Here is a 23,332-nt window from a genome sequence, read left to right as displayed (position 1 = left end):
GGGGCCTCAAGAGTTGCAGGTAGAGGCTGAGGCCAAATGGTTTAAATGAGTAGGTAAGTTTTAAGCACTAACTTGAAGTTGTATGAGATTTTTTCTTAAATGCATCTCTAGGTAATTTGCCCCTGACTATAATTTTACAGACCAATGCAGGCAATGAGCCAGACTTGGAAGATGAACAGGTTTGCTGTGAAGCATTGGAAGTGATGACGTTATGTTTTGCCTTGATTCCAACAGCCTTAGATGCTCTTAGTAAAGAAAAGGCTTGGCAGACATTCATTATTGACTTACTGTTACACTGTCACAGCAAGTAAGTATCTTTTTTAATTGTAAGAAATTTGATCTTATTTTTGTAAGCAGAAATGAATTAATTTATGCTCGCAAAATTTATCCCGGAAATCAAATATTTATTGTCTCTATAGCACATTGTTTAGGAAAATTTTATTTAAACATGTTTTGCCTAGACCTAAATTTGTTTTTAGTCTCTGCAAAATGCCAACGTTAATTCTGAAAGTAAAATTAATTTTTCTTTAATTTCAGAATTGAGTTTCTCCTAAGAAGTGTATATATTTTAGCACATTTTTTAAATCTGGTTTACAAGATTTAAATTAAATAGGACATTAGCCCCCAATCTGGATAGCTAGATGGCCAGGGTTTTTTCTGTGTGTGTGAAGTTGTTAATTCAATATGAAATTCACAAGGCAGAATTATGGTAAGAACTGTACGTTTTATACTGAGAAGTGAAGACCAACTATAAAGCCCTCATTTTCAATTCAAGAGCATATAATCAATGACATTAATTTTGTTTCGGGTTGCTTTTTGTTCAAGTCAATCAGGTTTGTAGAAAATATTGATTTCCATCCCCTTATATCAATCTAATCCTGACCTTCATAAGATAACTTTCAACTCGAGCTCTAATTAGTGTCACTGTTATACATAATTAATCTGTCTTATATACATTTTGTGAAAAGACACAGAAAATGTTCACTTTGTTTTTTCTGTCACATGCCATGAATCACTGATGAATCACATGCCATGAATGTGATGAATCACTGATGAGAAGCTAGTGTAAAGTCAAAATAAGTAATTTGCTGAAATGAAGCCTAGTGATAAATAAAGCTTTTTTTAAAAAAATGTACATAATATAATGGAGTATGTTCAACTCGATAACTTCAGAGGATGCTGTAAAGTGATTTAGTGGGTCTCAAGTGGGAATGTCTATTATTTTAGAAGTTCCTTGGTAATTTCCTTAAAGACATCTAGTCCAGCCTATTCAGAAAGTCCTTTGACAGGATCCCCCGAAAAAAGGTTAAGCTTGCTATCTCCTTGGGAAGACTATCGTCATTGGACCCCTATATATGTTAAGAAAGATAAATGGTTGACTAAGTCTAGTTCCATTTAATAAAGCACTAGGTGGAGGGAGGAGAGGAAAGATGATTAGCCAACAGTTTTAATGAAATCAAACCTGGAGGTAGCAGATTTCTTATTTTATGTTGATTTTTTTTTTTAATCTTAAACTAAATTATTAACTATTATTTATTACTTATTTCACTTCCTTGGCTACTCCGTATTAAGGAACTTGGTTTAACAGGTTCCCTCTACCCTTTATGAAAATTCTCCTTATAGGAAGTTAGAACCATTTCACTCCTCTCCTCCCTGAAACTTGGCACACAATGAAGTAAAGTACTGTACACAGCACTTTATCTCATTATGCCTCTGTTATCTTGTCTTCAACAACAAAGGGGGTCTTCTAAGCTTAAGATCTTTTTGAGCTTTAGATCGGCTTTTCTTCTCTGGTACTGACCCTCACCCTGCCCTGTAGTTTTCAATCATTTTGTAACCTGACCTGAACATTGTTAGCATTACTTTTCTAAAATCTGAATCCCCGGGGGCGGGTCCCGTGGCGTAGCAGTTAAGTGTGCGTCCTCCGCTGCTGGCGGCCCGGGTTCGGATCCTGGGCGCACACCGACGCGCCACTTGTCAGGCCATGCTGTGGCGGCGTCCCGTATAAAGTATTAGAGGAAGAGAGGCACAGATGCTAGCCCAGGGCCAGTCTTCCTCAGCAAAAAGAGGAGGATTGGCATGGATGGTAGCTCAGGGCTGATCTTCCTCACAAAAAAAAAAAAAACATCTGAATCCCCAAACACATCTGGCCCCAAGGGTTTCAGATAGGGATTGTGGACCTGTATACATGAGGCTGCCCTTCAGGTATGGTTTATACTTGAGTAATCATATTACTAACCAGTATAGCTATTTACAAAGCGTTTCCCGCGTATATTTTCTCACTTAATTCTATAGCAACTCAGAAGTAGACTTTGCTGATGGAGGGACTAAGACTGAAGTTAAATGACAAGGTCATATCTCTTGAATTCTAACTTATTTCTGCCACACACACAGTCTGACTCTGTGTAATTATAATCCACCAGCAAATTCTATGAGTTCTTACAATGTGCTTGGCAATGAAAGTCCAAAGTCAGATAAGATAGTTCCTGCAATCAAGGAACTTGAAGACAGAATTTAGTGTCATAAAAGGCAAAGTAGTTTGGAAATCGGAAGAGGAATAAGTTACTTTCTACCTGGAAGGAGCAGAAGTGAAGGTTCTATGCAGAATGTAACATGTGAGCTCATGTTTGGGTAAGGTTTATATGTGCGTAAAAATCAAAGATGGACATTAGTGGTGCTCTCTCTCTCACCCTCATTCCCCGTTATGTTATTTTTACTTCCCGTATTTTTGGACTCCTCACACTTTCCTCCTCGCTACTTCTACCCTTGTCTAAACAACCAGCACCCATTGCCTGGACAACTACAGTATCCTTAATCTTCCCACCCCTAGTGTCGCACCACTAAGGTGTTACACTAATCTGTGGACCACACTGCAGACAGGGTGATCTTTGCAAAATATGATTATGTTGTTTTCCTGCTTAATCTTTCCGTGTCTTCCCATTGCCTTTAAATTAAGTCTAAACATTTAAATTCGGTTTATAAGCACTCTGATTTGGCAGTTGCTTCTACATAATTTAGCTCTTGCTTCTACTCGTAAGTTTCAACTTAAATGCCACATTTTCCATTGTTTTCCTTATCCCTATACTCAGAAGGTTTCCCAGACCTGTGTTGCTATTAGATAAGGTCTGTTTTCACATCATAACACTGACCTTATTTTATTATAATCACACAATTGGATTTGAATTCCTTTAGGTGGATATGTTTTTTCCAGCACCTGTTGCTTTATACCCTGCCTATTTAACTCCTTTGTATTACTTCTCTGATCCATGGAGGCAATTGAGTTTGCCACTCTTGGCATAATGCTTTCAGGACAGAGCTAAGTAGCCTGGTTTGATGTGTAGAAGAGGAGTAAAGGATAATACTGTAAAGGAGATTAGTAGGAGTCAGTTTACAGAAGGCCTTTGATGCTGAGATCTAAGTGGTGTTAGATTTTAGTATGGTAGGCAGTGTCGTTGGTAAATAATTTATCAAGTACCTATTATGTACCAGGCTCTATTCTAGCTACTGGGAATATAACAAGTAAATAAAATAGACAAAATTTCAGCCTTATCAGAGTCTATGTACTAAAGGGGATGAGGAGTCGGAAGGGAACACACACAGGAAAACATATTGTGTATTAGGTAGTAATAAGTACTATAGAGAGAAATAAAGCAGCAAAGAGGATAAGGAGTGGAGGCTCAGTGGAATTCAGTTTTATATAGGGTAGTCAGAGAAGGTCACTAAGAAAGTGACCTTTAAACAAAACTCTGAAATCAGAGTATGGTAGTGATTCATGTAGAGAACGGGGGAAGTATGTTTTAAGCAGAAGGAACAACAGGTGTAAATGTCCCAAGGCAGGAACATGCCTGACTTGTTAAAGAACAGCAGGGAGACCAGTGTGGCTGGAGCAGAGTTGGGGGTAGGGGGGCAGTTGTAGGAGGTGAGCTCAGAGAAGTAACAAGTGGCGTGTAAGGATTTTATGCATCATTGTAAGGACATTGACTTTTACCCTAAGTAAGATGGGAATCCACAGGAGGGTTTTGAGCAGAGGAATGATGTGCTCTGAGTAAACATTTTAAGTTTATTCTGGGTACTTTGTTCAGAATAAGTTATAGAGTGGCAGGAAAAGCAGACTATTTCATTAATCCAAATAAAAGATGACAGAGGCTGGAAGTATGGCAGTAGTAGAAGTGGTAAGAAATGATCAGATTTTGAGTATTTTGTGAAGATAGAGGCAACAGGATTTGTTGATAGACACAGACACGTGTTTCATTTGAAGCATACAAATCTACATGCGTGAGGGAGGTTTCCATCAGGAACTGAAAAGCACCAGCTCTTTATAGACCCCTGTTCTATTGGGGCTACATACCTAACTTTTTAAAAAATAAACTAGGGAAGCATGAATGACATATACCTTTGAAAATCTGATAAAAGTTATGGACTTTATCCCCAGAAAATTAGGTACTCCATACTTCAATTTTCTTGGATTCCACCAAACTCAGCCCACAGCTTCTAAAGTCCCTCTGGTTTATAGGACCCTGTACGGGTTTCAGAAACCTGAAAAATATCCAGGAGGAAGTTAGTACAGAGAAGGTATGCTGTCAAGTCCTTTACATTGAGCTATAAATTTGGTTCTAAGCTCTCTGTCAGCTAGCACAAAGATAGAAACAGTTATCCACGAAATGTAGTTTGTAATATCTGTAAGATATACAAATGCTTAAGTCAGCAGATACTTGTTGAGCATCTTCTCTATGTCAGACATTGTTCTAGGTGCCAGGAACTCTGGCATCAATAAAGCAGAGCCCTGCCCTGAAAGAGCTTACGTTCTGATGGAGACAGACCACCATCTTGTAAACAAACAGTGTTTATACATTTGTTAACTGGTTCTTGGCACCTGTTATATGCCAGACACTATTCTAGGTTCTGGAGGCACGGTGGTAAACTAATTAGATGATGTCTCTGCCATCTTGGAGTGTTTATTCTAGTGAGATCTATATAGTGTATTTAAGATCCATAATGATCAGGTAAAATTCCCAGTACTGGGACCAGAGACAGGTTTTTCCCATGGGTCATCATAGAGAAAATATTGTATAATACAGTGGTTCTCATGTTTAGTGCACATTAGAATCACCTGAAGGATTTATTAAAGTACAGGATGCTGGGGCCCACTCAGTGTTTCTGATTCAGCACGTCTGGGATAGGGCCTGAGAATTTGTGTTTTTTTTTTTAAGGATGTCATCGTTTTTATTTATTTATTTACTTTTTCCCCCAAAGCCCCAGTAGATAGTTGTATGTCATAGCTGCACATCCTTCTAGTTGCTGTATGTGGGACGTGGCCTCAGCATGGCCGGAGAAGCGGTGCGTCGGTGTGCTCCTGGGATCGAACCCGGGCCGCCCGCAGCGGAACGCGCGCACCCAACCGCTAAGCCACGGGGCCAGCCCAGAATTTGTATTTTTAACAAGTTCCCAGATGATGCTGATGCTGGTCTGGGGATCATGCTTTGGGAACCACTAGTATAATATAAGGGACATATGCAGCAATATCCTTATTTTGTAATTGCAACAGAATTCCTATAGAGGAGTTTTCCTCAAAGCACAATTGAATAAAAATTCTGTGGAAGGCAGAAAAGATGCATAATGCTCACCGTAGAGCATCTTGTGTCTAGAGAAGCATTCCCAGCCTGTTCCAAGAAAGGGGTGTTAGAAGGTATCCCTCAAACTCTTCAGTGGCAATTTGAGGTTATAGTTCTTGACATAGAGCCTAAGTTCCTCTATTATGTGTTGCTGGCTTATGGGATTGTTACCTTGTATTTTTGCTTTTAATTTACCTACTCCCTATCCCCACCCACCCCAAGAGAGACAAGTGTTGGAATCTTTTTTTTCCTCATGAAAATAATATATTAAATGTGAAACATTTTTATTTCAGAACTGTTCGCCAGGTGGCACAGGAGCAGTTCTTTTTAATGTGCACCAGATGTTGCATGGGACACAGGCCTCTACTTTTCTTCATTACTCTGCTCTTTACCGTTTTGGGGGTGAGACATCTTTTAATTTGCTTATCAGTGTAACTCATTCTTTAAACAAGGAACATTCAGGAATTTATGGTTTTAGCTTATATTAAAAAGTTAGAGTAGTCTAAGGAGAGGGAGGGAGGGAGGAGGGTGAAAGAGGTGACAAGGCACATGTGTATGGTGATGGATGGTAATTAGTCTTTGGGTGGTGAACATGATGTAGTCTACACAGAAATCTAAATATAATGTACACCTAAAATTTATATGATATTATAAACCAATGTTACCTCAATAAAAAAAAAAGGAGGGGAAATCAATGTAGCACCCATAACTTCAGAAAATAAGGACTAGAATAGGTCATTGTATCCCGAGACCACTAGCTATTTTGGTAGTTTTTTGTTGTTGTGGAAATAATTTTTTTATGGACAAATAAAGTTGGGGTATGTCTAAATTTTATTTTTCTGAATTTTGTTGTATTTGTCATTTTCAGTGTAATCATAAATATTTTCTTACCTAAAAACATAAAATTAGAGCAGTCTATATTTATTTAATAAATAAAATATTAGTGATTTCCCATACTTTTAGTCATCTATTCTAGTTTTTAAAAAGTAGATTTTAAGCATGGACATGTAAATTCTTATTATTCTACTTTATTATTTCAGAGCACAGCCAGAGAGAGAGCTAAACATTCAGGCGACTACTTCACTCTTTTAAGGCACCTTCTTAATTATGCTTACAATAGTAATATTAATATACCCAATGCTGAAGTTCTTCTCAATAATGAAATTGATTGGCTTAAAAGAATTAGGGTAAGTTGCATTTAATACTATGGTTACCATATCAATAAATAGGGTGTTTTATTGATGGATAGTTTATAGTTTTGAGCGTTTTGGTTAAATGAAAAATACCCAAGAGTAATAAAAAAGGACCGAAGTAAATATTAGTAACTCATGATTCACAGAATAAATGCATAACTAGTTTTGTAAAATGCTCTGTTTTACTTGAGTCTTGGAATACTGATTTTTAGCTTCTTTCATTTTAGAATCTTCAGGCTTTTCGTAAATTTTCATCTTTTAAAAAGCATTCTTGAATTGTTTTCATCAAAAATCAGTCTAATATACTAGCACTTAATTTAACTCTTGATCTTAACACCTGATACTCTTAGACTTGTATGAGAATATATTTCTGAAGAGATTTGTAGCTTTTAGCTTTCGGATTAGCATTTCTTCTAGTAGTTTGTAAAGCATACTTCTAGGAAGTTCTAAAGAGAACTTAAACTTGCAGAATAGATAGGTTTGGGAAAATCCTCATGTCAGTCCAGCCCTCTCTTATTCTAGTGTCTCCCTCCATGTCGACCTCCCTTTCATAAGTTAGGCATTTGGCATTTTTTCTTTGGCAGGATGATGTTAAAAGAACAGGTGAAACGGGTGTTGAAGAGACGATCTTGGAAGGCCACCTTGGGGTAACAAAAGAGTTACTGGCCTTTCAAACCCCTGAGAAAAAGTATCATATTGGTTGTGAAAAAGGAGGTGCTAATCTCATTAAAGTAAGTTCTGTTGTCCTGGTCCTAAATTAGATATCATAACCTTCTAAATGTTTATTAGCAAATCTGTTGGATTAATTTATAGTGTCATGTCGTTGGTGTATCATCTTGACACTTTTTTTTTTTTCTACTTTTTAAGAATCTTTGTAGAGGTTACAGTAATTTCTAAAATATAATTTCTGAGTTTTGAATATAAATAGAATTTCAATACCATTTTTAAAGTAAATAAGCACTATTTAATTTTTCCATTTAGAAAATCTGAATTTTTCGCTTCATTGAACTATTTAAAATGAGATAAACCTCTATTTTGTAAGACTGCTTCTTATTTCTTTAATGAGTTTCTTCACATATATAGTAACTCAAAAAAACAAAAAGTATCATTTTAGTACATTTTATTTTTATTCAAAATGAGTTTTGGTATACATGTGATTAAAGAAGTAAACTTATTTAAAATGTAAATTTAAGTGTTACAGTCAGCTCACTCTTGATACTTAAAGAAATTTTTAACCTGAGAAATTGGATATGTTTGTTAATTGTAGTAAATAGTGTTTTGAAGTGAGATCTTTTTATTAGAAAATCCAGGTACATTTTCTGAGATGTAGTGAGATCTTGAATTCTGATACGTAATTTAACGTTATTTCCTTCCAAGAGACATTTTTCTTTCCTTAAAAAAAATATATATATATACACACACACATATATATAACTTTATATCACATTTATATATAATATATAAACATTATGTAAATATATATAACATGTAACATGTATATAATGATATATATATACCATTGCTAATACATAATCCTTTTTTTAACTCTTGTAGGAGTTAATTGATGATTTCATCTTCCCTGCATCCAATGTTTACCTGCAGTATATGAGAAATGGAGAACTGCCAGCTGAACAGGCTATTCCAGTCTGTAGTTCATCAGCTACCATTAATGCTGGTTTTGAGTTACTTGTAGCATTAGCTGTTGGCTGTGTGAGGAATCTCAAACAGATAGTAGATTCTTTGACTGAAATGTATTACATTGGCACAGCAATAACTAGTAAGTGTTTTAAAATACAAAGTCGTGATGACCATTCTGTATGTGTTCGAATTGTTTTCCTGTTTTTCTTTTAGTAAACATCTTCAACTCAGGTTTTTCGTTCTTTCAGCAACTAGTTTAACGTTTTTAGCAAATGGATGTATAATTTAAGACAATTACAAACAAAAAGACTTAATGTAGAAAAATTTTCAAATGTTTGTTAAATGTCTTCCTATAGGGTGATATTCAGCAAAATACATTTCATCTCAGTCTCATCTGAAATAAAACCCAAATTCCAGAGTAATAATTAGTCAAAATAAATGCCAGAGTTCAAACATAAAACTCAAATTGCATGCGTTGGAAAACCTTTCAGGACCTCATGTAGAAGCTCTTTAATGTTATTTTCATATGAACTCTAAGACAATCTGGTTTTAAAAATTAGAATGTGAGAAAACAGTCTAGTGCACTTTATGTCCTCAGTTAATGCTTACATGAAGCCCATGAAATAGGCTGCAGACTCCAGATCTTACAGATATGGAACTGACGCTCAGAAGAGATGAGGGCAATATAAAATGACTGAAAAAGGAGAAATAAGAAATCAAACACAAAGGAGGCTGTTTTGTTTTAAGAGAAAACGACTGTCTATCTACAAATCTTAAGAATACAATTGATTGTAGTAAGCATGTCAAGTTATATTTTGATATGTTGTATTTCTGAATATAAGAATGTTTTAATCGCATTTTAGGAGATTCTGATTAAAGTGACTGCTTAAAAGGTTATTTAGCTATTTATTTTACCCAATGTATATATAGTAAGGTGGGTTTTGTTTTAACTTAAAGGGGGGTTTTTTGTTTGTTCATTTTTTAAAACAAATCCATACTTTTCCTTATTTAGTTTTCAATGAGTTTAAACCCCTAAGGGGTATAGCATCACAAGGATTCGGTGTCCAATGGCCCTAGCAGGAAGGTTGCTTTGGAATTTGGCACGAACCATGCCACTGTTTCCATGGCCATGAGTTAACCTTTCCCCAGATTCCTCTGGTTTTGTTCACTTTCCCGCCGTGAGTCACTGTGCTGTTCTTGGCTTTGTACACGTGAGCACGTCTCTTGAATAGATAGAATTCAGTTTCATCTCAGACATGAACACCTTCAGTTTTAAGAAGAGGAGCTATGGGCTGGTTTCGGAGGACCCTGTTTATAGCCTAGAAAAAATAGCCTTGGACCACAGCCTTCCAGATGTATTTGCTGTTTTAGAAGTCCTGTTCCCAGCACATCTCCATAGGCTCCAAGATGGCAGAAAGAGAAAGGCCACTTGTTTTTAAACAAATCTCAAAAATTTGCATGGTAAAAATTTCAAGTACCAAAGAGAGTATATACTAAAAAGTATGTTTCCTGCCCATTCGAGTCCTGCCCGGCCCCCATGCCCCGCTCCCATCCATTGATAACTGTAAGCAATAGCATCAGTTCATGTCTGTCTCCCGGCATCTCTGTGTACGCAAAATCTACATACAAGATCTTTTTTTGTTTCATTTTTCAACCACAGATTGGCATGTAGTACACACAGTGTTCTTCACTTTGTTTTCCCTTTAATATATCTGTGATTGTTCACTATCAACACATATTTACCTAATTCCATTTATTGGCTATATAACTTTCAGTTCAGTATACTGTAATTTATTTAACTTGTCCTGTAGACAATGATATTTACATTGTTTCCAGGTTTATACTAGGTAGAGGGAGATGTATGGTAATATATAATTCTCACAGAACTTTCAAACCCACTATCTCATTTGTTCCTCAAAATAACGTTGTGATTATAGGCAAACCAAGTGTTAGTCTTATTACTACATTTATTAGGAAGGAAACAGGCTTACCTGAAGGTGAAAGAGTTGATAAGTATCTGAACCTGGATGTGAACCCAGGTAGTCTTAGGATTATTTAAAATTGAGCAAGCTATAAAAATCTTGATGTATTTATATAGCGTTTCATGCCAGAATGTTTGAAGGCACTTTTAAAAACATAGAAAAGTAGAAAAAATTAAAGTTCATAATGACTAAACAGTAAAGCTAAGAGTAAAGTTAGCACGTAGAAATTAGCATCATACCATATTGTGAGACTGCTTCTGAGATTGGCTTGGAGGCAATATCAGATAAAACATGGGTTCGTGGATCGTGGGATAAGAATCTGTATAGTGGTAAGTGTTGCTCTATACTTAGGTTTGTCGAGGGTGAACTGCATGCTTGTAGAACTGCTTCAGGTGACTATAGGAGTGTTGCATTTGTTGATAATGTTAATTTATCAGCTTAATAGCGCTGAAAGTGGACAAAATGGTTGTATTCATCCTATAAGAATCTTTTATCTTCTCTCAGCTTGTGAAGCACTTACTGAGTGGGAATATCTGCCACCTGTTGGACCCCGCCCACCAAAAGGATTTGTGGGACTGAAGAATGCTGGTGCTACTTGTTACATGAATTCTGTGATTCAGCAGCTCTACATGATTCCCTCCATCAGGAATGGTATTCTTGCAATTGAAGGCACAGGTAGTGATGTAGATGATGATATGTCTGGGGATGAGAAGCAAGACAATGAGGTAAATTTTATTTAGTGCTTTTGTTTTCTGTTTGAAGTTCTGATACTGGATACTGTTCTCTCTTAGAAACTGTTGTACTTTCATTGGACATGTTGATGTATATTTGAAAATAAAGGTAGAATCTTCAGGTATGAACTGCTACCTCTTGACATAATATAGTGTTCACTATCTACCTGACTTTAAACTACAGTTAATTTTTATGATAGTTTATATGTCTTTAAAGCAAGTTAATATACTCTTGTGTGAAGTGTTTAGTATAATTTGGAGTTTGTATAATGATAAGAATCTTCATTTTTAATAATAGTTTAAATTATATTTTCACTTTTGTATTTGATAGTTTAAATTATATATCTCCATTAATTTATGCCAAGTTGTATACTATGCCAGTTTCGTTATCTGTGCTTACTTTTAGGTTACTTTTACATTTCCCCCAGATCATAGATCTTCTTGCTTAGGAAACAGATGTCTATTTTAAATATTACATGGTCTCGTGGCAAAATTAAGGCTGCCTACCAAATAGAAAAAATGCAGGAAAAAGCTATGGGAAAGTTCAGGTTGTAGTGGCAGATCAGAGTGGACATAACTGTGGCATGGCTCTTTAAAGAAGAGAATATGGCAAGACTTAAGTTGTGGTCATGTTTCTATCTACCCTGTATTGCTTCGATTTTTAGTTTACCTTTTCCTGTTCATAGTGTTGGTGAGAACTGAAGAGAGAAGCCAAGAGTGTGTTCTAGTTGTAGTAAATATCTTGAATGGTTCTTTCCTCATTCCCTCTCCTTCAGTCACCAGAACTATTTGCTCTGAGGTAGTTGATCATTTACAGGCCTTCTGAAACATACACTTGCCTCAACTCTTTCCCGAGATCTACTGAACCGCATCATTCAGGAATTGGGGTCTAAGCATTTTTACTTTTTAAAAAAGCTTCATACCACTGCTCTGAGTGAAAATTGAAATTGAAATTCTAGTTCTGTAGCCCATCATATCTCTGGAATGTTGAGTTAAGCACGAGTAGAGATAGCTAATTGTACCAGCAAGAAGTAAACAAGGCGGACAAAACATGATACAAGTTCAAATAAGACGTCCCACCTTTGCCTTCATGGTACCCTCTGCTCTATGTTGTCTCGGCACCCCACTGCACTGTGGATTTCTTTGGGTTTTTTGGTTTTTGCCTATGTGCTTGTTTCCTTCCCTAGAATGTAAGTTTCTCATGGGTAGGAACTGGATATTGTCTGTTCCTCTATCAAGGGTCTCAGACCTTTGATCTGCAACCACCAATCTCTTTCCATCTCTATGAATTTGACTATTCTAGGTACCTCCTGTAAGTGGAGTCATGCCATGTTTCTCCTTTTGTGACTGGCTTATTTCACTTAATGTTCTCAAGGTTTATCCATGACATAGCATGTGTCAGAATTTCCTTTTTAAGGCTGAGTAATAATCCATTGTATGGGTATACCACATTTTGTTTATCCATTTATCCATCACTGGGCACTTGGGTTGCTTCTGCCTTTTGGCTATTGTGAATAATGCTGCTGTGAACATGAGTGTAAAAATACCGCTTTGAGACCTTTCTCTGAGTTCTTTAGGGTGTATACCCAGAAGTGGAATTGCTGGATCGTGTGGTAATTCTATTTTTAGTTTTTTGAGGAACTGTTTTCTATAGTGGCTACATCATTTTACATTCCCACCAACAGTGCACAAGCGTTCCAATCTTTGCACAAAAGTTGTTAATTTTCATGAGGTGTTCAATATGTCTTTTGTTGCTTGTGCCTTTGGTGTCATATCCAATAAGTCATAGCTTGAATCCAATGTTGTGAAGCTTTTTTTACCCTATGTTTTCTTTTAAGAGTTTCATAGTTCTCTTACCTTCAGGTGTTTGATCCGTATTGAGTTAATTTTTGTATACAGTGTTAGGGAAGAGTCCAGCTTCATTCTTTTGCATATTGATATCTAGTTTTTCCACCACCATTGGTTGAAGAGTACTGCTTCTCTTAATATGTATATCTTATTGAATTTTATTGAATGTTTACAGTTCTGAGCACTTTATATACATTATCTCATATAATCCTCAGAGTAGCTACATGAAGAATGTGTATCCTCATTTACACTTGAGAAAACTGAAGCTTAGAAAGGTTAAGTAACTTACTTGCTCTAAGATACTTAGCTTATAAGCGGCAGAACCTGCATTTGTGTCCAGTTCAGTCTTAGTTAATCACTATACTCTGCTGTATTATCTAACTCTTCAATACATAGGGTTATTCCTTTATGACAACTCCTTACGTGAAGTGGTGGGAATAAGCAATAATACTATAAATTAAAATTTATAAATTAAAAGTTAAGTGCTTTGGAGATAAGAAATAGAAGTACAGATCATTCGTTCACTAACTGGCATTTGTCTCAACATATTTTACCACACTTTAAAGTTAGATTCACTCATTAATGGTATTTTTTGGTTTCTAGAGCAATGTTGATCCCAGAGATGATGTATTTGGATATCCTCAACAATTTGAAGACAAACCAGCATTAAGTAAAACAGAAGATAGGAAAGAGTACAATATTGGTGTTCTAAGACACCTTCAGGTCATCTTTGGTCATTTAGCTGCTTCTCGACTACAGTACTATGTGCCAAGAGGATTTTGGAAACAGTTCAGGTAAACTATGGATGGATAGTAATAGGGATACTGCTTAAAGCTTTATGAACATCTCAATACACTAATGTTAAACTTCTAAAATATATGTTGGAAGGCATTTTTATGTTTAATATATAAGCAATAGTAATATTCAAACCCCGCTTCTCAGTTGGGTTTTTTTTCTCATTGTCCCCAAAGGAGGAGGTAGAAAGTGTCATAGTAAGGAGAGGCAGCATTCTTTAGTCTCTTAAGGTGTTAATAACTTTTTTGGGCCGGCCCCGTGGCTTAGCGGTTGAGTACGTGCGCTCTGCTGCTGGCAGCCCGGGTTCGATCCCGGGCGCGCACAGACGCACTGCTTCCCCGGCCATGCTGAGGCCGCGTCCCACATACAGCAACTGGAAGGATGTGCAGCTATGACATACAACTATCTACTGGGGCTTTGGGGGAAAAAAAATAAATAAAAAATTAAAAAAAAAAAAAAGGTGTTAATAACTTTTTATTTTGAAAACTTCTAATGTGTACAGAAGTAGGGAGAAGGGTATAAACCCTTATGTATTCATCACCCAACTTCAACAGTGGTCAACTCATGGCCAATCTTGTTTAATCTACGTTCCCATCTACTTCTTTCCAGATTGTTTTGAAGCAAGTCTTAAATACATAGTTTCATCCATGAATATTGTAGTATGTATCTCTAATGTCTTTTTTTTAACGTAACCATGATACTATTATCATGTCTTTTAAAAATTCCTTAATATCCTTGTTAGTCTTTGAATTTACCCAATTATCTCATAATTATTTTTTACTGTGTGTTTTTTGAAATCAGGATCCAAAGGAAGTCTGTAAATGGCAAATGTTGCTGTGACTCTTGAGTCTTTTCTAATCTTTTTTCAACCTTGCAATTATTTGGAAAAAAAAAAAAACAGGTAGTTTACCCTGTAAATTTTCCCACCATCTGGATTTTATTGATGGGATCCCTGTGGTATTTTAGTATTTTCTGTTTTCCTCAGTCCCCTGTATTTCCTATAAATAGACAGTGAGATTTAGAGGCTTGATCAGATTGAGGTATTCTTTTTTTGGAATGGGTAGGCAAGGCTACTTCTTAGGTGGTAATGTTTACCTCAGTGAGGAGAGGTACATAGTGTCTGTCTCTTTCTCTTATGATAACAGCCATTGATCATCATTGCCTAAATACAGTATTGGGGTTACAGAGTTGCAATATTCTAAGTTTATATTAGCTAGACTAGATCTATAAAGGGAAACTTTCCTTCACCAACTATTTGGCTATCCTAATGTACATTTTTATAGGAAAGATGGGATAAATTCATTTTTTCTTTTCTTTCATTTAGAAAACTTTTTCGTTAAAAGTCATCAATTACATCTTGATCTTATTTCTTTAACTTCATTTATTTCACTTTTTTAAAAATCATTGTCTATTATGTCATGCACTGTGTTAAAATACCACAGTACAACCACGTAACTCGGTACTGAGTGTGAAAAAGGCTATAATCTTTCATGACAGTGGGTTTTTATTTTTTTTATTATTTTTTTTAATGTCTTTTTTTTGTGTGTGTGTGAGGAAGATCAGCCCTGAGCTACCATCCATGCTAATCCTCCTCTTTTTGCTGAGGAAGACTGGCTCTGAGCTAACATCTATTGCCAATCCTCCTCCTTTTTTCCCCCAAAGCCCCAGTAGATAGTTGTATGTCACAGTTGCACATCCTTCTAGTTGCTGTATGTGGGATGCGGCCTCAGCATGGCCGGAGAAGCGGTGCGTCGGTGGGCGCCCGGGATCCGGACCCAGGCCGCCAGTAGTGGAGCGCGCACACTTAACCACTTAACCACTAAGCCACGAGGCCGGCCCACAATGGGTTTTTAAAATAATACTCCTTAGAATCCCTTCAAGGTATCTCCCAGACAGCTGAGAACAGGGGACACAAAGAGTCACCTGACGCTGCCACTCTGGTCCGCTTTCCCTACTTCGATCAGAGCAGCTCCCCTTTTCCCTACAAGGATACGACTTAGATTTCTTTCTGAAACCACTGCTTTATAGTACGATAACTTCCCTATGACTCATCATGTAAACTCCTTTGATTCCCCTGCCTAGGCCACTACTTAATCCATATTCTTGGCTTGCATGCGCCACCCTTCTTCCCAGCTCTACTTTTGCTCTTTCAGTCCCATCACCTGGCACACTCCTCTCTGACTGTTCCTGTTCTCTTTCTTCCCTAGCTCATCCCATCTCAGCCATTAGGCTTTTAGCATTTCTGTTCTTCCTCTTCCAAATTACTCTCACACTTTTTGAGCTTTTGTCTTAAAATTTGTCATTCGGTTATAAGTAGTTTTCTCTCTTCTTATAATTCATTTGCATTTTTGACTTCTCATTTACTCCCTATGCTAGTGGATCTCACAGTTTGTCAGACTAGCACGTTTGGATTATCCACACTTGAGACACGTAATATATTCTTGATACATGTGGGTTAGTTGACCACATTGCCCACCCCACCTCTAATTTTTTATTTTGAAAAATTTCAGACCAACAGAAAAGATGAAGTAGTAGTATAATCGCCTTTATGTTATGTTCTTTACCCAGGTTTACCAAGCGTTAACATTTTGCCATATTTGCTTATGTGTATACTTGGGTTTTGGTTTTTGTTTGATTTTTTTTTTTTTTTTTCCTAAACCAGTTGATACTCAGTTGCAAACATGACACTTAACCCCCCTATATGCTTCAACATTTATCTTCTAAGAATAAGCACTTTTTCCTACTTAGCTACAATACAATTATCACACCCACGAAATTTAATATTGATTTAATAATGTCTGAAATTCGTCAGTGTGTATCCCGATTTCTCCAAAATACTCTTTGTGACTTTTTTTTATTTTTTCTTTCAATCCTAGTCTGATATCCTGGAAGGAATCACAAGAATTTGATTGTTACCTCTTTAGTCTTCTTTAAAATAATCTCCCTAACTTGTCAGTGACTTTTATGGCACTGAAATTTTTGAAGAGTCTAAGCCAGTTGTCTTGCAGAGTCTCTCTCACTTTCTTGATTTGTGTGATCATTTCCTCATGATTAGATTCAGGTTAAACGTGGGTGTTTTGTTTTTTGTGGGGTTTTTTTGGTAAGAAAACTGTGTAGGTGATGTTATATGCCTCTCATTGCATTGCATCGGGAGGCATGTGGTATCAGTTTATCTGATTATTGGTGATATTAACTTTGATCTTTTGGTGTCTTAACAGATCTCTCATTGTAAAGGTACCTTTTCCCTTCTTAATTAATAGTTGACTACACGTTTGAAAGTATGGGGAGTTAACTACAATTTGAAAGTAAATAGAATGGATTGGTGTCATCTCCAATAATGAAACAAATGGATTTTAACAAAAACCGATGTATTTGATTTTAAACTCACTATGTGCAAATTTAAAGTCTAAAATATAATTGGAATGAGATTATCTACTATAAAAGAATATCAAAAGTCAGTTCCTGTAGTGTATTTAAAATACATTTGTCAGTGATGGATGGCAACTAGACTGGGTGGTGAACATGATGTAGTCTACACAGAAGTCAAAATATAATGATGTATACGTGAAATTCACATAATGTTATATAAACCAGTGTTACCTCAATAAAAACTAATTAAATTTTAAAAAAAATGTGGTCATATGTCTCACTTAAAATGAATTCATTTATATTCTCTGTATATTACTCTGTAAATACAAAATTCAATGTCATTGATAGTTTCTAGCAGTGCCTAAATTTTAGAAGTATCAGTCCTCATTTTGTGGTACACACAATTGATAGTTTGTTTTCTCAAGGTTGATTTGCCTAATTTAAGTCCTCAGATTACTCAAAAGAGATCAACTCTAGAAGAAGTCAAATCTTTCTCTTTTCACTTGGAAAAATCAGTGTAATTAAGAGTAAATAGATATAATCTTGGCACTGTATCTATAACCCGAAATTTAAGCAAAATGAAAGAAATAAAACAGTAATTATAACATCTACATAAGAGTGAGATCCACCACCCCATTTTAATAGCATCTTCAGTTGGATTCAAAATGCATGCATATATCATATCGCTTAAAGTAACCATCCTTTTTAGAGCCATGCTGTCCATCAACCACACCAGTAGTTTTATGGTAATTCTTCCCACTATAGTACCACTTTTACTGTGAGCCTCACTTTCTCCCCCACTGCACTCAATACGTAAAGAGCATTTATTTTTTTTCTACTTCCTCATGTAGTTGAGGAATAAAATCTCAGTTTATATACTGTTATTTGTGGTTGTATTGCTTTTTTTTCCTGAAAAATATATTGTATATCTTGTTCTGGGAGTGTTGCACATTACATATTTTATTCCATCATTTCTTAGGCTTTGGGGTGAGCCTGTTAATCTGCGTGAACAACATGATGCTTTAGAATTTTTTAATTCATTGGTGGATAGTTTAGATGAAGCTTTGAAAGCCTTAGGACATCCAGCTATGCTAAGTAAAGTCTTAGGAGGTTCCTTTGCTGATCAGAAGATTTGCCAAGGCTGCCCACATAGGTAAGTGCTAATTACATATTTAAAGTATATTTCATACTGTTTATTTACTAACAAAAACAAAATTTTTTTGCTAGTAGTTATGTATGAAAGTAGAGTATGCCACCAATTACTAAATACCTGAGACTGGATGAATTATATACTGTACATACCTTAGTACTGTGGGCATTTTTTTGATTGTTGTCAAATAACTTTTACTCCACTTAATCTCTTAACTATTTCATACTCTTACATTCTTTCATGTATGGTCATTCCTGGGGAAGTAAAATGGCATTTTGCACATATCTACAGGTATTACTTATAAATTTGCCCTTTATTTTAGAGTTAGTGTGTTTACAATATTATAATTATTTTTAAGTTTAGAAGATGACAGACAGACATGGAGCAGTATTTCCTATACAAATGAAATATTGACTTTTAAAATAGGGTAGATTATTGTCATTATCCTTAAGGTATGTTTTCCAAACAAAACATTTACAGCAAGAGTTGACTAAACAAATTGTTGTTTTGACTTAAAAGGGAAATTGTTTGATTAAGGGCTCTTATTGAAAATAGTTAAATAACTATTAAAGTTTGTTACTGATAAATACACGTTTATACTTATTACATGAAAGTGTTACTTTGGAACTTCTCTTTTGTGTTATCAATTAATGTTGGTTTGAAATCCTTTTTCACCAAAATGTCACAGTAAGATAGTATTTTCTACAAGCCCAAACAGTATTATATGTTAGTCGTGGGTTGTGTGTGTACATGGTTGGTGGGGGTGCTTCATTTTTGAAAATGGGGAAATGATTAGGAGAGAGGTAACACTGTATAAATGAGAAATTTCCATCAGGTTAAACCATTCGTCGAGAATAAGGGCATATAATTGTTCATGTAACCTGGACAACTGTTGGTCCTTTTGAAAGACCTTTTGCATTAGGTGGACAATAAAATTGTCATTTTAATCTCTTGTTTTTAATTACTGATCAAGTTGCCAACTTTTTGTCATCTGTTCTTGTCAGTCCTTCTTGGTTTGTTTTAGACAGTTTTCAAAATTATTTGGAAATTATTGGTTTTCTTTGCTAAGTTAAAATGTCCGGAGAGCATGATCTTAAGTAAGATCTCTAAGGTTCAGATCCCTGCTCCACAACTAGTCTTGTTCTTGTTATATGCCAGAAGGTGACATAACGAGTCTCAAGTCTATCTGTTTTAGGGCATTATTTGTCTAGAACAGGGGTTAACAAACTATGGACCATAGGTCAAATCCAGCCTGGCATCTGTTTTTGTCAAGTTTTATTGGAACATACCCACTCCTTTACCTACTGTCTAGCTGCTTTCACTGTTAACAGCAGAGTAGTCGAGTAGTTGCCACAGAGACTTCACGGTCCGAAAAAGCCTGTAATATTACTACCTGGCTTTTTACAGAAAAACTTGGCAGACTTCTTGTCTTGGAATGTCCTACTTTTTAACTGGAGTTATAAGATCTAACTTTCTTTTTCTCTTCTATGGGCCGTTCCCTGATTATAGTAGCAATTTGCTTAATACCTACTTCATTTTCCATTCATGTCACTTATAAATGCCTTTGTGTACCTGTCTTTTTTCCCTAACTAAATTGAAAGGAGATTTATTAAGCCCTTAATCAAACAAAATAGGAAGGACTGTCTGAACATTGACTATTCCACAGTGCTTTACAAATGGAAGGCACCCTTGATATATTTATTGAATGAATGAATTTGATGGTTGAGAATGTATTCCCCACATCCCATGGTCTCAATTTATGAATATGTCTCATCAAAAATCTGAAAATTCCTTTGGTAGAAAATTGCCACAGTATGGGATTCTGGCTCCTACTCAGATTGCTTGTCCCCTGTTTATTTGTGTTCAAACTTGTGCTTTAGTAAGGTTTCCATTACAGAAAAGGAGGAACATTTAAAACTTCAGCCCATTAATAGTTTAAAATATCCTTTTCAGAAGTTGATGAATTCATGCTTTGGCCTTGGCATGAATTACTATCTAAACAGGTAACAGAGGAAACCAGATAACAGAGGAAACAGCATGGTAGATTATAAAGAGCTTAAGCTGTGAAGCCAGAATGACCATGCTTCAAAACACCATTTTATCTAGTCTTGACCAAATTAACTTTTCTGAACCCCTGTTCCCTCATCTCTGAAGTGTAGATGGTGATAGATAGTTCTCTAGCAGGTTTGTAATGAAGACAGAGAACCTAGTATGTATAATGTGTAAACAACCTAATAAAGTGCCCAGCACAGGATAAGTGACCAGTAAATGATAACTGTCATTTTTTGGTAACATTCTATGACTTAAAGGTTTTGTATTATAAATATTGCAAATGTAGTTTTCATTAAGTCCATAACTAAATAAAGTGTTTAGAAAACTAAGGAATAAATCTTTTTTGATCATTTCCTAAATATCTTTAGATACGAGTGTGAAGAATCTTTTACAACTTTGAATGTAGACATTAGAAATCACCAAAATCTTCTTGATTCTTTGGAACAGTATGTCAAAGGAGATTTATTAGAAGGTGCAAATGCATATCATTGTGAAAAATGCAATAAAAAGGTACGAATTGTCCACTTTTTAAAATAATTATGATTACATTTAATGGATTTGGAAGAAGCTGATTGTTTTTGTCTTCAACATTCACCCTCTTTTTCTTCCCTACCCTGCTTCGTTATAGTGGTAGCAGAGAGGTAGTTAAGATAATTGATTTAAAGGCTTATCAGGGAAAGAAGATTGAGAGAAAGTTGTGCCAGAAGGGCTAGGCAAAACAGGTAAATAAGAGTGAATCATTTTAGAAGTCATAATAGCTTAATATCACATTCTCCTTTCTGAATTACACACTTTCCATCTATACCCAGCCAAACTGCTGTTGAACTCCTCAAAACTACAGAGCCCACAGCAGAAAACATTTCTCCTCTCATGTCTAGAATTACTTGTGAAGACCAAGAAGTTTGCTGAGGTTACTTTATTCAGCTGCATGAGATTTCTTCTCTCACCTGATTAGTTTTTCTCTCACCTGATTAGTTTTTATCTGTGGGCACTTAACAGCTCTTTGGGGGAGACAATTCACACGTACATAAAGTAAACAATGTGTATCTTTCTGGGCTCCCACACCCTCTCACCTCCAAGTCACCTCTATTGTTGTGACCTTACACACCACTTAGAGAGGTATTAAAGTCTAGAGGTTGAGACTTTGAGCTGTAAAGCCATACTGCCTACCACCCACCCATGGCTCTGAGACTTGAGGCAAGTTGCTTAATCGCTTTGCTATTCCTAATCCTCATTCTTAAGGCTCAGTAGTACTGGGCAGCACTTAACATATTACCTGGCATCTAATTTCCCAATAACTATTACTGCTATTATTGTGTTTCTTCAGTTTGCTCACAGCAAACCACTTTTATTAGAATAACAGTAAATAATCAAACAAGTAATAACGGTTAGATAGCAATGACAACATGGAAACCAGGCAGCAAGTAATGTCTATATCACTAATTTTTGCAATTTGTAACAAATGTCATAAGCCATTTTCATATTATTAATTTTAGTTAACATTTTTAAAAATATCAACTGTGACAGAATTACCTTGATTTGTTCATTATCATGTTGTTTACACTTATAAATAATTTCATACTAGTCTTAAGAGAATTTAATAATACAATTTTAAAGTTCGTTTGTCTTTTTGCAGTGGATTATAACAGAACATCTAGTAACTTACTCTGTTTATTTTAGGTTGATACTGTAAAGCGCTTGCTAATTAAAAAATTACCTCCTGTTCTTGCTATCCAATTAAAACGATTCGACTATGACTGGGAAAGAGAATGTGCAATCAAGTTCAATGATTATTTTGAATTTCCTCGAGAGCTGGACATGGAACCTTACACGGTTGCAGGTGTTGCAAAGCTGGAAGGAGATAATGTAAACCCAGAGAGTCAGTTGATACAACAGAATGAGCAGTCTGAAAGTGAGACGGCAGGAAGCACAAAATACAGACTTGTGGGTGTGCTTGTACACAGTGGTCAAGCAAGTGGGGGACATTATTATTCTTATATCATTCAAAGGAATGGTGGAGATGGTGAGAGAAATCGCTGGTATAAATTTGATGATGGAGATGTAACAGAGTGTAAAATGGATGACGATGAAGAAATGAAAAACCAGTGTTTTGGTGGGGAGTACATGGGAGAAGTATTTGATCACATGATGAAGCGCATGTCATACAGGCGCCAGAAAAGGTGGTGGAATGCTTATATACTTTTTTATGAACGATTGGACACAATAGACCAAGATGATGAGTTGATAAGATATATATCAGAGCTTGCTATCAGCACAAGACCCCATCAGATTATTATGCCGTCAGCCATTGAGAGAAGTGTACGGAAACAGAATGTGCAATTCATGCATAACCGAATGCAGTACAGTTTGGAATATTTTCAGTTTATGAAAAAACTGCTTACATGTAATGGTGTTTACTTAAATCCTCCTCCAGGTAAGAATCAAAAATTTAGCTTCTTGATAATAAAGCATAATTCTTATTTTACTTGCAGGATTTCTTAGCAGGCATTGACATGTTTGTTTTTTTACTTTTGGTTGTTTTAAAGTCATATTTCAGATGACTACAGTCGTCTTACATACTGACGTTTCAGTCATCAACAGACCGAATATATGACGGTGGTCCCTTAAGATTAGTACTATATAGCCTAGGTGTGGAGTAGGCTACACCATTTTTTTTTTTTTTTTTAATTTTTATTTATTTATTTTTCCCCCAAAGCCCCAGTAGATAGTTGTGTGTCATAGTTGCACATCCTTCTAGTTGCTGTATGTGGGACGCGGCGTCAGCATGGCTGGAGAAGCGGTGCGTCGGTGCGTACCCGGGATCCGAACCCGGGCCGCCAGCAGTGGAGTGTGCACACCCAACCGCTAAGCCACGGGGCTGGCCCAGCTACACCATTTAGATTTGTGTGAATACACTCTTTGACGTTCACACAATGACAAAATTGGCTAACGACGCGTTTCT

General features: G+C 36.1%; 1 protein-coding gene and 1 pseudogene across 6 annotated transcripts in view; one reads left to right on the top strand and one right to left on the bottom strand.

The window, feature by feature from the left end:
- USP9X (ubiquitin specific peptidase 9 X-linked) overlaps positions 1-23,332 on the top strand; it is a 171,921-nt gene that overhangs the window by 131,224 nt on the left and 17,365 nt on the right. For all 6 annotated transcript variants that reach the window (XM_087426854.1, XM_087426852.1, XM_004435026.3 and 3 more), the window contains exons 26-35: positions 141-307; positions 5,906-6,014; positions 6,653-6,799; positions 7,390-7,536; positions 8,360-8,582; positions 10,930-11,150; positions 13,608-13,798; positions 18,148-18,321; positions 20,739-20,880; positions 22,051-22,804. In XM_087426854.1, the coding sequence (XP_087282980.1) occupies positions 141-307; positions 5,906-6,014; positions 6,653-6,799; positions 7,390-7,536; positions 8,360-8,582; positions 10,930-11,150; positions 13,608-13,798; positions 18,148-18,321; positions 20,739-20,880; positions 22,051-22,804 (2,275 nt within the window). The remainder of the gene's footprint in view (positions 1-140; positions 308-5,905; positions 6,015-6,652; positions 6,800-7,389; positions 7,537-8,359; positions 8,583-10,929; positions 11,151-13,607; positions 13,799-18,147; positions 18,322-20,738; positions 20,881-22,050; positions 22,805-23,332) is intronic.
- On the bottom strand, positions 9,468-10,798 carry LOC106802564 (large ribosomal subunit protein eL33 pseudogene; annotated as a pseudogene).

Source organism: Ceratotherium simum, chromosome X (assembly GCF_057802395.1).
Source record: "Ceratotherium simum simum isolate JZ-2026a chromosome X, ASM5780239v1, whole genome shotgun sequence".
NCBI lineage: Eukaryota > Metazoa > Chordata > Mammalia > Perissodactyla > Rhinocerotidae > Ceratotherium > Ceratotherium simum.
This window is presented reverse-complemented; position numbering and strand designations above follow the sequence as displayed.